This window comes from Tenebrio molitor, chromosome 8 (genome assembly GCF_963966145.1).
Source record: "Tenebrio molitor chromosome 8, icTenMoli1.1, whole genome shotgun sequence".
NCBI classification, from domain to species: domain Eukaryota; kingdom Metazoa; phylum Arthropoda; class Insecta; order Coleoptera; family Tenebrionidae; genus Tenebrio; species Tenebrio molitor.
Window position 1 is genome coordinate 20,113,527 of NC_091053.1, and position 17,521 is coordinate 20,131,047.

Here is a 17,521-nt window from a genome sequence, read left to right on the forward strand (position 1 = left end):
TTATTACTCGTGAATCACCCTGTAGTAACTGGAGACAATACAAGTTGGCACAACTGAAATGACAGTTTAATTTTACCTAATTGACGCGTGTCGTTTAGAAAATTTTAAATTTAATATAATAGCGAAAAAAGGACATTTTCTTGCCACGTGTATTTTCGACGTAAATTGCGGTATGTGGTAATTCTTTTTAGTGGAAATATTTTATAGCAAATTTCAAAATTTATGTACTTTGTAAGAGCAAACAAAAAAATGCATATACGAGTGAGTAGGTATGTATTGTGAAAACGAAATAAGATGTATTAAGTAAGATCTATTTAAAACGTGCGAGTCAGCTTTTTGCGTTAATTTTTGCCTTGAAATGTCACTCTCAAATTGCGGTCACTAAAAAGAAATACGGACGCTAATTTCACTTCTTAACATTTAATTAAGTCGTCTAATGAAATTTCTTGATGCATTTTATCTATCTGGCGACGAATATTAATTGTGTCATTAAATTGTAAACATGGAATAAATAATAATACATACTACTGTTACTACCGCATTGCATATTTGGTTGTACGAAACTTTAATAAATTTTAATTTGCGACACGGTCGCAGCAGAAACAAAAAATTTTTACTTGAATTCAATTTTATCGGTTTGTATTATTTACAACTTTTATTAAAATTTTCAAATCTGTTTGAATTTACTTTGTTTACTGTTTTTGGATTAAAAAAATAATAATAGTTATTTACGAAATGAGTGCGAGAAGACATTTTTTGCGTATGAGCGCATTATTTGAGGCACGAGCGACGAAGGAGCGAGTGCTTCATTTGCGCGAATGTGCCGAATACGTCTTCACGCATCGAAGTTCGTGCAATATTTTTTGAAACTAACTCTATGTTTGATTTGTCGTATACCTTTTATGAATAGAATGGCGCTTGTCCTTGCGATTGCCAAAGTTTCAACTGAATTAATAGCGATTTATTTTCACTCTTTCGAAATTTTCGTCATCCAAATTGGAGAAATGGCGTTTTGGATGATTTTGTGAAACAATGCGCGAAATCGACGTTCGCGCACTAGTGCTTCAAAATCATCCAAAAAGCATTCGCACTAGTGCGCGAACATTAATTTCGCGCACTACTATACGGTAGCGAAATCTCATTTTGAAGGTGGTGAGTTCAGAAAACATGTTGTGTACACCTTGGCAGCGAAATCCTTTAATATCCTCGAGATTGTCTGCCTCGGCGACAATTTTTCTCTCGGTACATTAAAGAATGATTTCGCGGCCTTGATATACATACTATGTATGTAACTATTATTTGGAACCCATCTTTGTGTACTCATTGAAAAATCGAAATCTGATTCATTTTTCACATTTGAAATCTGTGACCGTTTTCTAATGAAAGTTTCAAACAATGTCATTCGTTCGTTCTTGTTCGTCCTTGTATTCTGTATGTGTAACTTGAAGAGACAAAGAAGGATCAAATTAAGAGACCATCAAAACTTAATGAATTATGTACAATCACTTTATAGCCTCTCAAATCCACACTTTGAGGTATCATTAGACCAGCCTAGACGAGTTTCTCGTTTGGTTCACAAGTTATTTTGTTTACAAACGAAACTGACACCGTGATTTTCCTGTCGCATATTGATTTTCAACTTTTGATATCCATTTGCGAATACTGATCAACTTTTATTAGATGTTATTGATTAAAATGTTGTGATAACTTGACGCATTCAAGGTCCGCTCTGTCATATTGATTTTCATGAAACTTGATACATTAACTATTGCTAACTTGACAACGAACTAGAATTGCAATAGGTTTCTTCTGCACTCGTAGTTTGCCAAAGTGTTCCAGTTCTTGTGCTGAGTGACAAAAGTTAAAGGACGCAAAAACTAATTCCATCGAATCAAGTGGCAAGTAGACTCACGCCAATAACAAATTACAAATTTATTAAAAATACAAAAAAAAATTACTTCATAGATTAATTTTGGCAGCAAAAATCTTGAAGAAGGTAATTTTTGCAGCGAAGTGAATGCAATTTTTTTTGTTGCATAATTCAATTATATTTATTATTCATTGTACGCTCATGCTCGAACGCCAACATTATTAAAAATAAGTGTTAACAGTGGGGCACAGAAATAGAAGGGTGCGGTCCATTAGTTGCTTATTTACGAGAACGCCGACAACAATGTGTGCAGTAATTAGACAAAGTTGCTGCTACTGGCACCTCTTTGTGCTATTTATTGGCGTGAAAGCTGCAAACATTGCCGTCATAATTGCGATTAATTAAATACGTTATCGGTTTACACCAAAAACTGGATATCTGTGGACGCCGGAGCCCAAAATGGTGGCTAAAAATTATGTTTAATTGGAATTAAAAATCAATACATGCACAATTAAATAAGGGAGATGCCGCCACTTAGTTAGAATTTAAATTATTACAAAAACAAAGCGTCGTAAAAGATCCTGACACTTGTTGATTTAGAAGCTTTCAAAAGTTTAGCAAACAGTTTGTCGGAATTTACTGAGTGAATAATTCGTGACTCATTTAAGAAAATATATAATAATAATAATACAGTTCCTGACGTTTGTCCATGTTTTAATCAAATTTCAATTTTTTTAAGAATACGAAAAGTTGGCATTTCTGGCGAGATCACCAAGAATTATCATTTATCAACTCTTTACTCGTCCAATAAAATTTGAACAAATGGAAGAACATAATAACGAAATTTCATATTTATATTTCTAGACGTTCTTATTAGATTTTTTGGAAGTTCGATTGTTTATAGTGCCATTTTACAACTTAATAAAAATTAAAAAAAAAAATTGGTGGATGCGCCTCAAACTGTCATTTTTCAACCAAAATATATATTATTTTGGATAAAAATAAACCAACGCGGTTTATTGAAAATAATTTAGCAAAAAATGTACAAACGAGCCGATTTGTACGTATTTACAAAATTGTTTCTTTTTGTTACAGCTCGACAACATCAATTTGTGTTTGGGCGTACTGAAGGCACAGCATGTTTCCGGTTTGGAAAATGTTTCTGCACAAGAACTGCGGGATGGGAAGCTAAAAGCCATTTTGGCACTCTTTTTTGCCTTGTCAAGGCACAAACAAGCGGCCAAACAACGAGCGCAACACATCCAACAGAATCAGCTAGCCGACATGACGCCTAACAGGTAGGCAACACTTTATACACCGTTGCGTTGTTGGTTGTCAACGCAGAAGCTCAGTTTTTCTTAATTTCTCAGTTCTTTCTTTGTGAACTTAATTAATAGTGGCACTTTTTAACAAACCAATCGTGCATTGTTGTTACACGGAAACGTTTATTTCTAATTGTGATTTATTTGTCAAATCTTTTATACTTGACACAAGTACATACTTGATTTAATTCGAAGTATGTAGTAGTAAGTCAAACTTAACTTTATTTAAGTCAAGCATAATGATTAGTGTACGCGACGGTCGTAATTTGGTGTTTATCATTTATGTATGCGTTTATATTGGATTGGTGCAATAGCAGGCGGTCCTTTGTGAACGAAATGTGAAAAATGGCACGTCAAGACAGTGACATTTTGATAATAAACCTTACGAGCGTGATAAATCTTCTCACGACATAAATGAACGCCGGGAATAAGCGATAGTGTGGTGCGTGGTGCGCTTTGCGCCCGAGGTGTATGCAACCCAAATATCAACGGCCGTACGCCAGAGGTTCCCAAACAATCCGATCATAATTGTCTCACTGGCGATGATTTTGGCGGATTAAAATTAATATTCCAAGCACTGCCTCAATATAATCGTGTTATAGGATTGCGCATCGTTTTGTTAATTGTTCAAGAGAGTGCAACAAAAAAATCATCGCACACCGCACCGTGTGAGGTTTCAATTTCTTGACAAACAAAGCACAGACAACAATAAAATCGTTTCGTAAACGAATCGAGTGATATTTAAAGAAGCATTTCGTGTTTGTGCCCTCCGCATTTGTTTCGGCAGGCGGCCCGATATTGTGCAAACAAAATATTGGATTAAATTCGAAATGGGATTTGCTTTTGAGAGGCGGCAGATGTTCGGAATCGGCGGTGTGAAAAGCTGCGAGTTCTGAAATTCGAACGCGTATTCCCAGCGGTCGGTGCGAATCGTTAAAATTATTTATTTATCCCTCGGGAAGACAAATTATGATTACGCAGCTTGTTCGGAAGTTCGCTCCCGCAACTCTGCTTCCAAATTAACTGGGCGCTTTTCAGCGGTTTTCAAACGAAAACTTGACGCACTCACGCAACTCGATGAACGAGAGGTGTGCCAGGGTTAATTGCCGAATTTGCATTGGTAATGTGAAGGGGTTTTGTTTGCTTGCCGCATTGTTAAGGTCTGTGGTTCCCCTTGATCTTTTTGAGTGTTATTCCAGACAACTTGGCACATCTCGAAGATATTAAACCTCAACAACAGCTTTTTTCTGTTCGTTTCCATTTCCTTCCAATTCTCTTTGCACTTCCCCCATCGATCTGTACTTATCATCACGTAGTTTTATTTTTCTACAATCACATTCCTCCATCACACCAATCCTATGATTGTTCTAAGTTTCCCCAAGTTTTCTCTTTTTGGTCCAGATACGTTTCTTTCTCGCACTTCATGAGCGGAAATTACAGCAACAAAAAAGAAAAACAAACATGGACATGAAAAAAAATTGTTACTGATTAGAGTAGATGTGTGCATCCTTCCACGCGTTAATAACTGCCAATCCAAAATCCCCACGGTGGTAAATTTATGCTCACCAATCCGACACAATGGAATCGGACACACTGCCAACATCGATAACAACAATAACGTTTTGAATTCGGCGGCACTAATAACCGGATGTCCGCTTCATCGATCCTACGTCAAATTTGTTCCAGACGTTATTCACGTATCAGTTTAACCTCTCATTGGCTGGCGAATGAAAAGCGCGCAGTTTTCAATTGTGTTTTTTTAATTCCTTTACCTCGACACAATACAAAGTAAAGCGACCCTTCACGGTTTGTTATGCAAATGAAGAGAGCAAACGCAGGTGTTTTGCGTTCCCTTTTGTCGTTCTTAATGTCTATGTGGGCATACACTTTGCGTCTAGTGGCTTCGTACAAAGAACGCTCTTTTGTTGGCCAAAAAACGAGAATCGAGACCGTTCTGCGGTCTGCAGACACAACAAATCAAAGATTTCCTTTTTTGGATTAAGTTTCGTGAAAATCTCCGGCTGGAAATGACCGAAAACGATTTGCGGGGGCGGCTCAAGGTTTCGTATTAAGAACTTCTATATTCAAAATTATGAAAATGTTAAAATTAAAAACGGGTTTGTGGTGCATTTTTGGTTGTTAAATGCAATCGTGTTCAAGTTTGAGTTGGAGGTCTTGCACGAAACTCTAGTAACTACCTCAGTGGCGTAGATAAGGGGGGGGTCCAGGGGGTCCGGACCCTCCCCAGAGCTCATCCATATTCTTTCACAACTGAATAATACTTTTTTTAAAATGAAGGTGACAAAAGTTAACTAACATTTCAGCCTGCTTGCTACAAATGATAGTGGCAAGAAAATACTTTTACTAAAATATTTTTTTCACAACTTTTTCGACAGTTTAGTTTAAAAAATCTTCCAACTTTGTTCCAAAAATGGTTTGAATATTTTGTGTTGAACAAAAGTTAAGAGGGGGTATAAGTTTTACCATGCAATTACCTTTGGCAACAGTTAAAAAAATGCACTGTACCTATACATAAGGTATTGAAAAAAAAATCACGATTTAAAAATTGAAAGATCGACTACATAAAATGCAATCACGTTGTTTTGGCCTAATGGGAGGCCATGGAAATTTTGCATTTAATTTTAGTAACGCTGTCTGTTGAATTAGGTTATATTTTTTTAAGTTCGAGGTTATGTCTAGTGCATTTTTGTCAGTTTTACTACTTTGCAATAGAAGAATACTCAGACATCGCGGGAAATTCAGCAATATGTTATGTTCATTTTAATAGGTCCGCATGTCAGGCACTTTAGTGACAGATATCAAACAGTGTGTCCAACGTTAAAAAAATTAATCATGGCCTCTCGTTATGCCAAAATAACGTGAACGTTGCCTGCCTGCCTAAGTACTGTCGCGAGCAATAAATTTTGGTCGTCAATGTCATTTCAAAATTTGGTTAGTCACAAATTAAAAAAAAAATTCCTAGCGGACTATGTCCACGTCAACAAAGTGTAAAAAAATGAAAAAAAAAATGAAAATTAATGTCATACGACATGATGATAGGTTATGATATTTAGGTACTATTGCGGGCAAAAAAAGTGGGACATCAAATTTCTATCAGTTTTGAAAAATTCGATGTAGTTGAAGCTTTATTGTCATTTTTTTTGACACTTTTCCAGCTGACAGTTTAAAAATTTATTTTATACTCCTATTTTTCTTTTCCAAATGCCCTCTTCTTTTGATAAAGGTAGATTTTGATTGGAACTTTGCATTAAATAAATATTCACTACGTGGTTACTTACAATCATTCCCTACAACCTACAATACTTAATGACAACGTCAATCAATTCAAATCAGATAAGGGTTATTTCACATTAAAAGTCAAGACGATGACGTTGATGTCCCACTTTTTTTGCCCGCAATAGTACGACCGTTTTACAATGTGATACCGTTTTACAATGTGATCGCGTTTTCTCGAAGGACCAGATTTGCGATATCGTTTGGCGCTTTTAAAATTGGTGAAGCAAAAAAAAAAGACTTATTGAAATGATGTTTCTGGTTTTATTTCTCAGTTGCAAGTGCGATACAGAACTAACAAGGGTTTGCGTTAGGGGGGGTGGTAACCCCCACCAGTGGTAGGGCTAACGGCCTGAACACAATAGATCATTTAAATTGTGTCAAAGAATGACATTGACGACCAAAATTTAATGATCGCAACTATACGTACGTATTTGTTTAAATCATGATCTTTTTTAATTAAAACAGCATAATTTTTGGCGATTTTTTCCGTGCTGTACTATTTATCTAAAATTGTTCTTTGAGGTTTTTTTGTTTTTTTTTTTTCAACATGAGTATAAACAATAAACATGTCGTATTGTGATAATTTCATATTCTAGTGTTATAAGTAGGAAACTACATTGAAAACCAAAAACTTAATGCAAAAGTACGTGGACCCCCCCCAAAGCAAAAAGCTATCTACGCCACTGAACTACCTTACATTCACTGTTGTTGTCGCAGTTAATGAGGAGTTTTGAATGTGGTTGATAAGTAACAGAAAATGCTCTGTTTTTGTTTTATCTATGGTGACGACCGATTTGGACCAATATATTTTTTTACTCTCAGAATTAATCCGAACAAAATTTCGTTGAATAGTTTTAGATTACTTTTTGGAAACACTGCCACGACAAGTTTGAGATAGTGGTTATGAAACCAAAAAAAAAAAAAAATACATATGTACAGGGTGAGCGAAACTCGATGTCTCAGCTCTATTAAAAGAAAAGGAAAGACTATAGAAAAAATCTGAAAAGAGGTTCTTAAATGGGATTGAGTAAGGTCTATTTTAAACCAAATTAGCATATTTTTCCATATTTGGAAACTGAAGTAATGACGTCATCGAATTTTTTTCCTAGAAACATACCTATATTTTGGCATATGCATTTAAAAAGAGCTAATTTTTCTGAACAATTTTTGTAAAGAAAAAAATTTGCTATCTTTTTAAATCGTGACGATTGGGAATTTTTGATATTTACAAATTTGCTTATAAGTATGTAATTTTTTAACGGAAAAATCAAATTTTTTTCTTTACAAAATTTGTTCAGAAAAATTTGCTCTTTTTAAATATGCCAAAAAATAGTTATGTTGTTTCTGGGAAAAAAAAATCGATGAATAGAGCTGATACATCGAGTTTCGCTCACCCTGTATGTACTTTGTGGAAAAAAAAAACAGATAAGTATGCTATATTTTACGTAAGATACAAACTTATGGATAAACAGAATGCCAAAACATTTACAACAACAACTATTTCAATTTAAAACTAAAACCTCCTTCGAAAAATATGATTTCTTGGTTTTATCAAAACAAATTAAATTTGGTATACAGGCTGTTATTGAAAGTTGTACAGATATTTTAACCACGAGCTACTGGCTTCATGTAGAACTCGCAAAAAATATTTAAAAAATCCTATGTCAAAAAATAAAATGACATTTATTTTTTGAACTACAATTTTTTTAAATTGCTTTTAGTTTTCTACGTTGTCCTACAACCTCGTAGGTAAAATTTCATCGTAGAAAACTAAAAGCAATTTAAAAAAATTGTAGCTCAAAAAATAAATGTCATTTTATTTTTTGACATAGGATTTTTTAAATATTTTTTGCGAGTTCTACATGAAGCCAGTAGCTCGTGGTTAAAATATCTGTACAACTTTCAATAACACCCTGTATAAAGAAAGTTCACCAATATGACTGTTAACTATAAAAGAACTTTTTGCTGTTTCACAGACGCGCGTTTGAAATAGCAATAGATATTTTTGCTGTTAGCACTCCTCGTTATACGTTATACAAATTGCAGTTGATTCTGTAGTTACGGTTTCTATGTCGCCCAAACTTTTTCCTTTAGTTTCAAAGACAAAAATATAAACTAGGACAAAGTGGACGAAAAATGACACACCTAGTGTGAGAAACGGTACGTCCATGCCGAAGTTGCAAGTTGTCACTTGATAAAATGTTATGTTGATGATCGATATGGTGCTGAAATAGAGCGTGGCCAAGAAAGAAGCGCAAGTTTTCACGTTCATGGGAAACAATTCGCTCAAGATAGTGGCAGGAATGGAGTAGAGAAAACTGTAAAATATTGCAAAGACTCTCCTATAGCTGTAGCTGGAACAGTATTCATATATCGGAGATCTGTCGACGTGTGCAGTTTTAGATAAAGATAAATACCAACTGTGAGAATCGCCAGACCTGAAGCAAAGAGTGCCACCAGAATCATGGGTCTTCGTCCTAGTTTGTCGACTAAACAAGAAGCAAAGAACGCGGTGAATATCTCTAAGGTGTAGTACACGACAATTACTAGCGTTGGCGAAACATTCGGGACCAGAATCTGAAAAATGGTTTGACCGTAAGCGTCGATAATTCCATCGACGATTAAGTGTTTGCTGCTTAATACAATAAAAGCAACGAAGAGAGCTCTCCTGTTGGACTTGACGACGAACAAATCCTTAAACTTTCCCTCGTGTTCAGTTTGGATCTTCACTGTTTCTTTAATTTGGTCGAGATCTTCGTCAACGTCAGGATGTCCTCTCAACTTCACCAGTGACTTCCTAGCTCTATCAAAATTCTTCTTCATCACGTCAAAGTAGGGACTTTCGGGCATCCAAACGAACGTCAAGACAAACACTATCACAATTCCAACTGTCGAAAAAGAACTGTTTCGTATGTTCAAACTTGAGCCCAGCACGTTTATCAAAACGATTCCCAACAAGTTCAGTATGTACAGGCACATGGTCAGTTTTCCTCTGATCGTGGGATGGGAAATTTCACCCAAATAAGAAAATATGGTGGTGTTCGAAATTCCCATTGCTAGGCCTGAGATTAATCGCGCCAAACAAAAGAGTGGTGTCGAGGTAGCGTAAGCTAGTAATGTGGGAGCTAGCAAATACGGTAGTGACGCACCTAACATACTAATTTTGCGTCCGAATCTGTCAACGGCAGGTAAAGAAACGAGACAACCAAGTAGTTCTCCAATGTTCATGGCTTGGACTATCCACGCTTCTTCGGATGTGGTTATGTTGAAGCTTTCTAAGAGAACTGGACCGTATACAGAAGGCCATCCTTCGTTAATACCAACCACTGTTTGTATCAGTAGTGCTGTAAAAAAAGATGTAGCCACCGAAGAAAGCACACTTGTTTAGTTACCAGAAAGTGTTGCCAAGACTTGGTAAAGTGAAGAGAATTGACTCGTGTGAGGCATCGTCTGCAGGAGTGACAATTTGTGCGGCACACGTTGTTACAACATTATGGTTAGTGTAGTGTATGTAGTTAAAATAATAATAATACAGTTATTAATTGAAACGCAACTCAGAACTGGAAGGCCGAAACTGCGCAAAATGCGTAGGTATAGCAAAATAAATTATCACATAAAAATAGTAATTTCAAAGGAATTATAATTACGCAATATGCGTAATGACAAATACATGCGACGTTGATAACGTGCCACTTTTTATTATAATTGTCCAAGAGATAGTATTTTGATAAATGTTTTGGAGAGCTTTAGAATGAATTAAAGTTTCAATCAAATACCGTGGCAAGACCATCATTCTTAAGTTTTTTAATAAACGCTTTATAGATACCACTTTATTGTTGCATATCCAACTACTCGTACTAATTAACTAGAGACAGTTTGAAAAAAAAATAAAACCATATGCATACATGGTTATTCACCGCATACTACAAAAATTTAATGTTATGCAACACAAAATACGGTTTAAAACACCGCCTAGATTTAATTTTAAATAATTTATAATCCATATATATGCCGTTCACGATTATTTTAAACACGCAGGAGGCCGCGATATTTTTTTGTTAGATTGGCGTCAGGTCCTGTCATATGACGTTTCGTTTTTAAATATTCGCATTGTTGTCAATTCCGTCATTAATTTAGTTAATAAGAATTTACCCAGAACTGCCCTGCAGATACAGGGTGTCCCAGAACTCGCGGATCAAATTTACAGTGCGTTATCCTTGGTGATAACTGAAAGCAATAGCGTTTAAAAAAAAGAACAGGGTATAATCGATTTTTTGTAATGAATAATTCAAGTTGACCAATCAGAAGGACGCTGTTAATTTGAATTTCACGTAAATTTAACCAAAGGTTTGAATTGCCTAGTAACATAATTCTAGTAAGAATGGTATGGAATTTCAAGTAAATGTTTGGGCAACTGTGAAGATTTTGACAACGTCAAGTTATAATTTGATTCGAAATTGTCAAACTTCGTATTGAAATCATATATACAGCTGCAGAGTATGCCGAAATGCTCATAATTTATGGAAAGTGCCCGCGCAATGCACGTGCAATACGTTTTCCACGACGTTTGCCATATCCAAATTATAACGTATTTCTATGGTTGGTATACCGTGCTCGAGACACTGGGTCCTTGGTGCCTACCTGACAAGAAATTGGTGGTCCCCCGCGAGAAGTTAGAACGCCAGAGACTGAAGGTGCTGTTCTTCAGTCCTTTGATGACGACGGTAGAAGAAGTATATTTGAAAAACTATATTTACCGCGAACCTATCAATATTTTAGAAGAACTAAATAACCAAATTCACGAAACACTGGCTACTGTTATTCCTAATGTGCTTAGACTGGCAAGGGAAAATTTAATAAAACGAGCTCGCCTATTCCTTCAGATGAAAGGTGGTCAATTTGAACACATGTTATAAATTATTCTTTTTATTTTGCATGTTTCTTATTTCATTTGTTGCATTCTACATCGTTTAGTTATAAAATTTGATCTTAAATTTTTACTAATAATGATGCTAAAATAAATAGGTTAGTTCAATCCAGTTTTGTCTTCTTTCTTTCAGAACTGCCACTATGCTTGATTTGTTGCTCAAAACCTACGTGTAACTCCAGCTTTTTTAGCAATGTCAAGAATGTTCCTAAAAGTCTTTTCTTTCATTTCGACGATGACTCGTCCCGCTCGTGTAGCTGCGCTAATACGTTGCAGATGCAGAGTGTATGCACAGGAGTCAGGATAAATTTCTTGTGATTCCGATTCACTTCACAGGCCCTGCATATTTCACTTTTTACTAAGATTTTTAAGGTAGTAATATGTATTACTCACTTGACGCTACGTCGCCATTTTACCTTCCATCAACAAAGGTTCAATTCATCATACCCCTCCCGTCAATTTCCCATACCCCTCAAGGTTACAATTGCTCTGGAAATTTTCGCTCATAACAAACCATATTTCATTCATTGTCGGAAGAAGAAACTTCTTGCGTTTCCTGATCTAGATTCTGTACAATTATTCACCTGCCTTTGGCGCAATTATCCCATTTTTGGTTATTTCAAAAGTAGCTGTCACTTTTGACGTCTGTTTCGACAAGTTGACCAGATAAATATTGAAAATAATTTTATTATTCATCGAATTATACGTTGCTTGGCAATTGAGGGAAGGTACTCAATTTTCTCATAAAGGGAAAATTAGATCGAGCTCTATTGGTCAATTTGATTAATTCATAACTAAAAATCTGTTGCACCCTGAATATTTTTCTAAACGTTTTTTACCTTCATTACCATCAAGGAATATACAGTTTCAATTTGATCCGCGAGTTCTGGGACACCTGTATGTATGTTTCATTTCAATTGCAATTTTACGATTATTGTTCCTAATGCGTTCAATTATTTAAAAAATGTAACAACTTGGGAGCAGTGTTCGTTTGAATTATAACCTAAAATAGATTTATTAAGACAAATCACAATACTGCCAACTAAAATGTCAGATTGTCATAGATAGTCCGAATTTGAAATAATCGTGAATGGTTTATACACTGCGTTTTTTATTTCGCTGACAATATAATTCATGTATCACGTGATCGTGAATGATCCAATGAAAACGCGTAAAGTCCTTAGTTGCGTGGCTATCACAGCGATAATAAAAAACAAAAAAAGTATTATCTTATTTACTTTCGTCGTTACGATTTTTGATTGAAATAAATTTGTCAGTTTGACAAATAAATGAATAATTTTGTATTTCATTCATTATATTGTCTCATCCCTCTACAGTCTCGTCGAATATAACACGTGGTATGATTAATCATCGATGATATTATGAGTGAAATTGAGCTGGAAATTTCACGAGTGCGAAGGACGAGTCAAATGTAGTATGATAGTAGTGAAAGTAGTATGATTATCGATAATAATCATACTACTAGTTTACTAGTTATATAATAAATATATAATAAAATGGCTGTGTTTGTTCTTAAATGGACAAGTCAATTCATTTGAAATAGGCAACCAAACTTACAGATCCATGAATCCTATGTTCGATAAAATAAAAAACTCACGGTATGTAATATAGTCTATAGTGTATTCACGATGAGTGTGGATAGGGGGCGGCTGTAATTAATTTTTATCATGTTGGATAAAGTGACTCAATCTAATCTAATAATGATTTTGACGACTGCCGATTCCTACAAAACAATAAAAAATTAAATGCTTTCCCAAGGAAAGGGGCCAGTGACAGAACTACTTTGAAACAAGTTAAATAATAAATGCAAATTTGTAAGAAAAAAACAGAGTGTGTCGTAAAGACGCACCATAGAAGTGAAACTTTTGTAGGTATTACAGGGAAACATTGTAATTATTCATCGATCACATTTAAATAGCATATTCACAACAAAATTGTATATTTTAATGAAGAAAATAAATTATAAACAACGATAACACTAAACAATATCGAAATGCGTAACTCATTGTTCATTTTTAAGCCTCCAAATTAAAAGGGAGGACATTATGGATAAATGCCGTGAGTGTGACAAAGACAGAAGTATACACAATTTTAAGGGATGTTTGTATCGTGTCAAACAGATTAACTTACATTTAATTGTTTACCCCCACCACTTTCGTCACACAAAAAGGTTGCCGATCAGAATTTCAAAACCCTCCCATAAAAAGTTTCACTTCAAAAATATTTAATGCTTTGTGTCAAAATTTTGTATTAACAATGAAGGATTTTTGTAAATTGATTCAATTGAAATAATAATAATATACTTGTCATCACAATTTGATATTTTTTGTGGTGTAAATGTTGTCGTGTAGGATTGGTTTTCCTCTTGTTAAAAACCCCACATTGAGAAAATCCAAACTGTCGTATTTATCTGACGTTAAGACGTCGCAAAACAAGAGAAATAAACTTTTACATCTTTGTCTGGTTCCAAATGAAATCACGAACTGAATAATTAAGAACCCCCCCACGTCGTTAAATTATTAAAACTTTCATCCAGTTTTTATGTTTCAATTAGGAATTTTTTGGTCCGACAGCGAGTCCAAGTGGTGAAACGGGTCCCTTTCATATCGCACACAACACACGCACTCATCATACTTTTATTTTTATTGAAAAGGGGGAAAATGTCAAGGGATGCCGTGTCGCCCGGACGAAGGGGTTTTATGTTGCGCGAAATATTGGAACCAGACCGAAGTTTCGCAATAAAGCCTTAACTTGGACCTAATGATACTTTTACGCTCAAGCGCTTTCATGTCGAGATGAAGGGGCTCACTCGATGTGCATTACGACTCTATGGGAAATGTATTTCCAGGATGGGTCTCCAACTCTTTCACCTTGCAACTGTGCCCAGGCGACTCCCGAGTTGCCAGAGATAAGATCTTTTATTTGCCGGTGGAAGGTTTATTCGGACCGTAATTGTAAAACGAAATGGATTCTGCAATCGGTTTGACTTGGGTGAATTATTTCACCTAACCTCTACATTTATCTCAGTTTCACTCTCTTCGGATTGCGTTTATTTTGTTTTTCTATTGCATTTCCTCATTTTAAAGTCGTATTCGTTAATATCCATTCGCCAGTTGAAAAATAAAGTTGGCAGAGTGGGCTTCTAGTACTTTCTGTTAATGGAGTTGGCAGGTATGATCTAAATTTGACAGTCGCAAAAAATGGCGGACGTGATAACTTTTAAATAAAGTTTTATCATTAAAAATAAGTGGATTTTGAAATAAAAAAATATTAGGCATTTATTTTATTAAATTCCAGCAATATAATACTCCATGTATTAGAAATGTGTATCTAGGAGGGAGTGGAAGTGTGAATGCACCTTTCGCTTTCTCACCAGAAAAGTTACTAGCCGTTGACAAATGACAGAAATGACACGAGCCCGAGCGATTGGCCCCATATTGGCCCCCGCTTCTAACCTTAAAATGATACACTTTTTAAAAATTTGTTTATTGTTGATAAATTCCACGGAAAATACAAATTAATTGTTATAGGTTATAGCATATTTTCAGACTACACAACATGGTTGGCAACCATAACAAAACACTACATGCGGGTCTTTAGCCAGGGTTGCCAAACTAAAATCAGCTTTCCACAGCCACCTAAGGTGCACATTTACAATGAATTGAGTATACCTATATTGCATAAATTGCAGATAACATAAATGACCTAACCTGACCTGACTCCATCACAAACTTTCTTGGTCACGATCGTGATTTCTTTGTAGACTCGTGATCTTATTTGACGTTTTTAATATTTGACGCAGTTTGATAGAGTTCTGACGTCGACTAAATTTTCCCACACAATTTTGGAAAATGAGGAAAAAGGGAGTGTTGTGACCTCAGCTATAGATTATTTATTGGTCCTGGTGTGGTGATGTTCAATGGAGACTCTACAGCCTCTCCTAAATACATTAAGTTGTCGAAAACAGTTGTATTGAAATGAATGGGGTAGTGCAGATTGATCGTAAATAATCGTGTTGATAAAAGCGCGATTGTGACAATAGCATCTATACTGGAAGCTTCCACTTTATTCTCGTCGTCGGGAAAATACAAATAATGGAAAAAAATTTATCATTATTTACGACGGGTGCATTCGAAGGAAAACTCGCCGTAAATAAAGATTTCCGGGCATGGCTGTTCTGCGTGCGCTCCGGAAAAAAAATGGCAATAATCTGGTGTAGGAGGAGAGTCGCTGAAATTTAATCCATTTTAAATTAGGCGATAATTCTGGTGGAGCTGCGACAGCGTCCATGTAATCATTTGCATTGATTCTAAGAGTAAAAAAATATATGGCAGATACAAATCGGTTCATTGGACCTTATTATACAGTGTGGAAATTACTTATGGAATAAATTCAATAATTTCAAAACTAATGATACTTGTCAAAAACGCTGAAACAGGTCAATTTTTATTTCTCGTAGTACTTATTTTAAGTTACTTCACTTGCTCATGACGTCATCCATTTTTGAGCTATGACGTCATCACCAATTTTTTTAAATGACAACCCGCACTTTTTTCTTCTCTTTCTGATAGACCTGCGTACTACCTAAACTACGAATTAAAAAACTTGGTAACTTACATGACAATTTTTTTGAGAAAATGACAAATTTTACTTCAAAACTTTAATTTAATTTTTAATGTATTTAATTTTTTTTCTATGTGGTTATTTAAAATCGAGGATTTACTTCCATAGACCAAACAATTTAGAAGATTTATGACACAGAATTCGCGCTGAAATGGAACAAATTAGCCCTAACATTATTGAGCGCGGTGTACAATGTTTATACTCCTGTATGAGTGCTAAATAGTTGGCGGGGGGCAATTTCAACATTTGCGTTACATTTTATTATTAACCTTGGATGTTTGTTTGTTTTTGTTTGAGGTCAATTAAATTTTTTACATTAAAAATTAAATTAAATTTTTGAAGTAAAATTTATAATTTTCTCAAAAAAATTGTTATGTAAGGGACCAATTTTTCTTATTAATCATTTAGGGAGTAAGAAGGTCTATCAGAAAGAGGACAAAAAAGTGTGGGTTGTCATTTAAAAAAATTGGTGATGACGTAATAGCTCAAAAATGAATAACGTCATGAACAAGTTAAGCAACTTAAAATAAGCACTATGAGAAATAAAAATTGACCTGTTTCAGCGTTTTTGACAAATATCATTAGTTTTGAAATTATTGAATTTATTCCATAAGTAGTTTTCACACTGTACATTTGCACCAAAGGAAATTGTTGAAATATTTTTTAAGAATTGTTTGAGTTTTGTAAACTAACAATGGCATTGTACAAAATTTCCTGCAAAAAGTCAGGAAGAGCATTAATACAGCTATTTTAGTTTAGACGAGAGAAACGTTCCAAAGGGCGCCGCAAAATACTCCAATTTCGAGTGACTTACATATTCGTCAGTTCACACCGGTTTAATGATAAAATGAAATAAATCATAAAATTTTGAAAAAAATCAGTGTATGTAGATGTTATTAAGAAATTTTTAATGTCAATTATTTTCGAATTTTGACACCGAAAAATATATAATTTTAATTTGTATTTTTTACTAAATTCTGAAATTGTTTCCAGCCTGTACTGTTTATGGCAAAATAATTATTCTTTTTTTAAACGGGGAGTTTTTTGTACTCTTTTTATAGCTGTTTATAACAAACAAATGAAAAACTGTACAGGTGTCCCTGAAATGCAAGGCAAAATTTTAACCACGAGCTACTGGCTTCATGTAGAACTCGTAAAAAATATCTAAAAAATTCTGTAAAAAATTAAAATGTCATTTATTTTTTGGGCTACAATTTTTTTTAATTGCTTTTAGTCTTCTACGTTGTCAAACAACCTCGCAGGTAAAATTTCGGCACATTTTAAAAATACACCCTGTACGTCATATTGTATAAAACGTACACCAATGCGGTTTCCTTGTTTTAAAGCATATTTCCTATAGGTTACATTGGCGTACATTTTATAACACATGATATACAGGGTGTATTTTTAAAATGTGCCGAAATTTTACCTACGAGGTTGTAGGACAACGTAGAAAACTAA

The 17,521-nt window shown here is 34.8% G+C and overlaps 2 protein-coding genes and 1 long non-coding RNA gene across 8 annotated transcripts in view; 1 reads left to right on the forward strand and 2 right to left on the reverse strand.

Annotated features, from left to right (window-relative positions):
- sick (sickie) overlaps nt 1–17,521 on the forward strand; it is a 189,420-nt gene that overhangs the window by 96,025 nt on the left and 75,874 nt on the right. For all 6 annotated transcript variants that reach the window (XM_069056865.1, XM_069056862.1, XM_069056861.1 and 3 more), the window contains one exon: nt 2,966–3,168. In XM_069056865.1, the coding sequence (XP_068912966.1) occupies nt 2,966–3,168 (203 nt within the window). The remainder of the gene's footprint in view (nt 1–2,965; nt 3,169–17,521) is intronic.
- On the reverse strand, nt 8,373–10,032 carry LOC138137456 (facilitated trehalose transporter Tret1-like). Its single transcript, XM_069056868.1, has 2 exons — nt 9,882–10,032; nt 8,373–9,833 (listed from the first exon to the last, which is right to left on the reverse strand). Exons 1-2 carry the CDS (start codon nt 9,934–9,936, stop codon nt 8,776–8,778), a joined length of 1,113 nt encoding a protein of 370 aa, XP_068912969.1. The 5' UTR covers nt 9,937–10,032; the 3' UTR covers nt 8,373–8,775.
- Nucleotides 11,400–12,496, reverse strand: LOC138137458 (uncharacterized). Its single transcript, XR_011161743.1, has 2 exons — nt 11,810–12,496; nt 11,400–11,755 (listed from the first exon to the last, which is right to left on the reverse strand). It is a non-coding gene; the product is annotated as an uncharacterized lncRNA (long non-coding RNA).